Raw genomic sequence first — 6,000 nt, 5'->3', positions numbered from 1 at the left:
TGCTGGATCCGGCCCCCGCCCCTCCTCCCCGCCCCGCGCCGCTGCGGCGCTGTCCGCCCTCAGCCCTCTTTCTCCCTCCGGCGGCCGCTGCGGTACCCCGGGGCGGCGGGACCGGCGGCGACCCGCCCCCAACCCCCGCGCACGGCCCGGGCGGCCCCGGCCCCTGCGGGCCCCGGGACTCCGCCCTGAGGCGAGCGCGGTGAGGCGGGAGCCTCCCGCCAGGCCCGACTCCGGCGGCGCAGCGATGCCGGCAGCGCGGGCCGGGCCGCGCCGGGCCGCCCTGCGCCCGCAGCATCGCGGCGCCCCGTCTGCGGCGAGCCGCCCTCCTCTGGGCACCCTCTCCGCCCCGCTCGCCTCCTCCTCCCACGGAGCCACCCTCCTCCTCCGCCCCCTCTCCTTGCCAGCCTCCTCCCCGCCCTTCCCCGCACTCCACGCCGGTGCCGGAGCCGCGCGTCACTCGGGCTCCAGCCCCGCCGCAGACATGGCGACACTGACAGCGGTCCAGCCGCTCACGCTGGACAGAGGTAAGCGCCGCTGCTCCCCGGCCGCCCCAGCTCCCCGTGCGCCGCCCGCGGGGCCGCCGTGGCGGAGCGCGGGGTCTTCCCCCGCAGCCCCAGCGCGGCGGGCGGCGGGCGCTTGCCGCGGCGGCTCTCGCGGCCCCGCGGCGCGTGGGGCCGGCGCCGGCTGTGGCGGAGGGTGGTGGGGAGGCGCCTCCCCGCGGGGCTGCGGTGGGAGGCAGGAGAAGGGATGAAATGGAGGAAATAAAACTTTGCCCGGGCGGCGCGGGGGGGGGGGGGGGGGGGGGCGCGGGTAGGACTGGCATCCCGCCGGCGGGAGCGCGGCGGTGCCGCCGGCGGGGGATGTGTCTCCGCGGCCAGCGCTCCGCTCCGCTTCGCCGGGCGCCGGGGACGCTCCTCGGTGCCGCTCCGTCGCCTCCGCCCTGCGGGGCTCCCCCTCCGGCGCCCGTCCCTGTGGCTCGGCGCCGAGGGCCCCCGAGCCGCCGCCCCCGCAGGTGGCTCGGCGGGGGGTGCGCCGTGGTGGGGGCAGCGGCTCGGGCCGGCCGGCCGTTCCCGGCAGCGAGTTGGGGGCTCGCACCTCCCGAGGAGACAGTCGTTCGTTCGCAAAATGCGGCGTTTTGGGGGGCTGCCGGTCGGGGGGGGGGGGGTGCGGGCAAGGGTTCAGTGACTGCAATTTGTCTGTTTGCTGGCGTTGAGGATGTTACCCTACAAAACAGCGCGTCTGCGTGTTCCTACTCGGTCTGGGTAGGGAGAGCGGTTGGTGTTCTGCTAGCCTTAAGACTGTCAGTAACCTTACCGGGCTAATGCAGGAAGGTGCTGAAATCTTGAAGTTATGCTAAAATTCAGCTTTTGCCTCCAGGCTGTAAAAATCGGACCTCTCCCTCGCAGTGCATTTGTGCCCGTAATAAGGCTCAGCGGAAATGTTATTAGTTTTCTGTGGGTTACAGAGGAGAGTAACTTACTGTTCTGATTTGTTTTGCTCCTTTGGCTCCATCAGTTAGAAAGGTCCAACAGCTCCTGATACAGCATCCTGAATTGCCGGGTTGTCCTTCTTCCTAACTTGCATCCAGAGGCTCTGAGAGGCCCCCAGCACGTCTAAATCTTGTACTCTTGAAAGCATGATTGAGGCCAGTGCCTTGGTTTTTTAAATGTTTTTTTTCCAGAGGATTAAGATGAGCTTTTGAAGCAAGATAGAGAGCTTCTTGCTGTAAATCCGACCCAAAAGAAACTTGATGAACTCCGTTTCAAAATGATAAAGCAGAGGTAGGCACCTTTACTGGAACCCAGTTCAGAGCAGAACAGCCCACAGAGTACTCTAAATACAGTTTGCTGGATGGCTTAAATGAGTAGAAAAAGAGAATCTAAAGTTATTCCTACTGAGGTAACAAAGTGCTAGCATGCACTTTAAATTAAACTGCTCAGAAATCCACTGTGTAATCTACAGTTTCACCCTAATACTGTTTTCAGTAAGCAGGACAAATCTATTTCCTGGCAAAGGGTTGAACAGATGGCAATCCATTAGCAAACCTGGCTTTTCAAAGGAAAGTATTACTATTTCAGAATTACACATCCCTTTTCATTACTAAAACTATGCTTTAAAAAATCAACAATACACAAAAATGCAAATGAGTCCCAATTTAAATATAAGCATCTGTTGTCTGTGTCCAGGATATGCCTAACCATTTGGCAGCGCTGCCAACATTACAGTCTCCCTGGTTGTCAGCCAGGGTTGGTATTAGTACAAGGGAGATAAAACATCACAGAATGGTAGGATGTGACGTGCAAAAGAAAAATACAGACAAGAAGAAATATATTTAAATACTGCACCTGGCCTGCAGATGGCCATTTCGTCAGAGGGATACACTTCGTCACCTATAACATGTTGCTGCTACGTCAACTGAAGAGGGTAGGCTGAAGCAACCCAAAAAGCAACTAGACCAAGCCCAGTGGTTCCAGGTATCTCCTCTGTAGTCTTTCTTTCACAGCCGTGGAAGAAGGAAAGTGCTACATGGTGAGATTTTCCAGATTTCTGTTGCTTTTATTAAAGCAGACGCAGCTATGTTTACTGTCATTATGCTTTGCACAGCTCTGCTGTGATCTAGGTGCAGCCCTGAAAAGTCTTGTTCGCTCATATCCACTTTGCTGTGTCCCACAGAGAGCTCAGTGCAGTGAGAAAATTGCGAGTGTTTCAGGAGAGGCGGCATTAATAACCTTGTATTGCTGGGGGAATTGCTGCTTGATCTCTGGCCAGGAAGTGTTCTGGTAAAACATCATATAGATACATACATCAGAAATCTGAATTACACTCTGATGTGGCCTCTTCCTGGACAAAAGGTATACACTGTATTCTAGTATGGATATGGCAGCTTTCTTAAAGCCTGACGTAAATGGAATTCAAAACCTGTATGGTAAAATGAATTACCTTTTAAAGGTGAAGGGCATGTTGTGTGTGAATGATTGAAAGCCAATTACATTCTGGAAGATTACTTCAGTCCAAAGCACAGGAATTAATTTCCTTAATTCCTGTCATCATGTGCCTTTCTACCTGCACAAATGTATGCAAGTTCCATTAGGGCTCTTTAATATGGGGAACAAGTTCACAAAATAATGGAAATTTTAATCACTTACAATTTAATCTCAAAGGCTTTTGCCTGACCTTTACATGGTGCTCTGCTGGGAGGAGGGGAAGGAATCAGCAACTGTTTCAGGGAGGAAATGTAAAGCAGTGGAGGTATGTGTGGGTACCACTTAGGGAGCTTAGGGAGGGTGGCCCCAGTGTTTGGGAGCTCTGGGAGGGGGAAAAGCCTGCCTGCCAGGCATCTTCAACTGCCAAGTCAGTCTTCTCTGTAAAAAAAGTGCACCCTTCCTATCTTTATTGCAAATGTCTTACATCCTGAATCAATACTACCCCATCAGTAATCCCCGGTGCCCATCAGAGCTAACTGGGGGGTTTTTTTAGGCCAGTTGAGAGCTGATGTTAAAGATTTTGAAAACTGTACCTTGTTACAGGTTGAAAGGAAAAGTTACAGTGCTACCTTTCACAAAATGACAAGCAAAAAAGTAAAGTTGGGATTTTTTTTTTTTTTCATTTTATGTTCAAGGTTATGGATTTTTAAGTATGTTCCCAGCTTAATTTACTTCCGTTAAAAAAAACCAAAGCAGTCACTCCAAACCAAAAGGGGAATGTTTAAAAACACCTATACAGTTATTTTTTACTTCTTCCACATGTATTTCTTTAGTAAGAACTTGATTGACACTGATTTTGGTTACAGACAGCGTTGATTGCAGTTAGTTGGCATTTTCCAACAGTATTTGTTTGAATTGGCAATACCATTCGTCTTGTCACATCTTTCATCTCATCCGTCTCTGCATGGGACAGGCAGCACTGCCTTTGCCTCTCCTCTCAAAGTCCTTTGTCTTCCACAGAGGCATTGCCTCAGCCTACCCTGTGACCAGCAGTTGCTGCCTTCCCCTTCATTACCCAGAGCCCCATGTCTCCCTCACGTGCCATCTTCTGTTGCCCAGTTCTTCTCAAAGTCTCGGCACAGTTAACTCCATCACTCTGTGCATTGCCTGTAACCCTAATCCATTTTCACTGTTCAGCAACCCAATTTCCTCCTCTAATCCTCTGTTCTTCTGCTGTCCCATGACCGTTGCCACCTCACCAGCTTGGTGATGTCACAAACGTTGCATACACATCCAGCGGCAATGTTCTGCTCTTCTCCAAGTGCGGTATCATCTCCTCCAGCCAGCTTAGCCTCTTTGCGGTTCTCTGAGGACCTCCCATCAGTTCCCATGTGCCACAGGTACACGTCGTGAGCAATTAGAAATTAAAGGAAGTTTGTTGTGGGTGGGATTGCTTAAAGGGTGTGTTAGCACAGTCTGATGGAAGCAGTACGCTCCCAGAAGTATGTTGGGAGGGAATAGATTTCTGTGCTTCCCTTGGCACTCATTTTAGGATTGGTCACATGGAGGCCTGCAAATTGAAGCAGACGTCTTTCTAGCTATGCATAATAGATGTTCCACTTTTATCTGAACTTCTTTATTTTGCTAAATGTCTGGCAAATTTTTCATAAAGCTTATCTTACTTCAAATTTTACTTGTGCTCTTCCTTCCAAGATGGTAATCTGCTCTGAAAGAAAACTCACCATGTTATTTGCTCAGATTGCTGCAAAACCTCAGTCCCTGTTCCTCTCTGCATAGGACCATGAAAGTGGCAGCTTTAAAAGGGCACTTTTCAAAAGTTCTTCTTGTTTTTGAAGATATTATAGAATTAGCCTGTGCAAAGATCATCTCATGATTAAGAGCAAGGGAATGTCTTTTCATGTGAAGGGGGGCTTTCAACTGTCTTTTATTAATAATCCATGTCCTATTATGTTTTCCTTATATAGTTACTATTCATGTCACTGATGGTTTCACTTCTTCATGTGACTGAGGGCAAAAGAAGAAATTTGAATAGACTGAATATACAGTGCTGAATTTTTTAATCCCTGTGAAGTTTCATAACAAGGTCATAGCTATTGGCTATTGACAACCAAATTTCTCTTGCTTTCAAATATATCCTTGGAAATTGGAAGGATTTCTTGCTGTTTGGCTGTGATGCATAACTGTTGGTTTTTTATAAATTCAAACAAATATTTTTCCTGTGGAGTGGGTGTCCCAAAACTTCCTGAAAATCCTTTCTAAAGCACCATGTTCTGTGACGATAAATAAGAACATGAATGGGCTTGGAATCACCATCAGCTGTTAGAGGTGGTAGACAAACTCTGTCAGATGTGGTACTGGATGGCGCATGACCATTAATACACATTGGTACTTGCTAGAGAACTCCTTCTTTCCTCCTCTCCTCCTTTTGTCATTTTTCTTCTTATTACATCTTCATAGTCTACATAAATGGGGAATTTTCCCTATCTGGGCCCATATGTATGTATATAACAGAAATTGTACTCAACAGAAGTTGCGGTAGACTGTGCAGATATTAGTATAATGTGTATTATCTTGGGAAAAAATATGTAACATACTCATCAAGAAGAGAAAATCAGATTCGTACACTGTGAAATACAGTCCTTGACAGAGGTGCAGCATAAGGCCAGATCTCTTTCGCACGGGCTGAAGCCCTATGGAGCAGTGCTAAGCGATCTGCTGCTCCCTGCCTGGCTCCCTGTCTGTCACGGGGATGTTTTCGCTTCAGCCTAGCATGCTAAAATTGAAAAATACTTCTGCAGGTGCCACACGCTTTAACATTTCTCTGTTTGGTATGCCAACTGCGGACATATAAATAACCAAATTCACTCCTCCAAGAGAAAAAAAGGCCTATTGTTTGTGGGAACGGAAAAAAAGTGACAATTCTGGTCACAGATGGAAATGTTTGGGGTTTTTTTTACATCAGTGTGTCAACATTTATTTCATTTTTTTTTTAATGTATTTTTATGAAGGGATGGATTAAGGTAAGCAGATTGAGCCGCTGATTGATGGGTGATGA

General features: G+C 49.2%; 1 protein-coding gene across 1 annotated transcript in view; it reads left to right on the top strand.

Moving 5' to 3' along the window:
• The first annotated feature begins 244 nt into the window (after positions 1-244).
• Positions 245-6,000, top strand: part of LIN7A (lin-7 homolog A, crumbs cell polarity complex component) — a 48,223-nt gene continuing 42,467 nt past the window's right edge. The window contains exon 1 of the mRNA XM_059817098.1: positions 245-524. Coding sequence (XP_059673081.1) covers positions 245-524 — 280 coding nt within the window. The remainder of the gene's footprint in view (positions 525-6,000) is intronic.

Source organism: Gavia stellata, chromosome 4 (assembly GCF_030936135.1).
Source record: "Gavia stellata isolate bGavSte3 chromosome 4, bGavSte3.hap2, whole genome shotgun sequence".
In the NCBI taxonomy this organism is placed as follows: Eukaryota; Metazoa; Chordata; class Aves; order Gaviiformes; family Gaviidae; genus Gavia; species Gavia stellata.
Note: the sequence above shows the minus strand (reverse complement) of the source record. Positions and strands in the feature narration are given on the sequence as shown.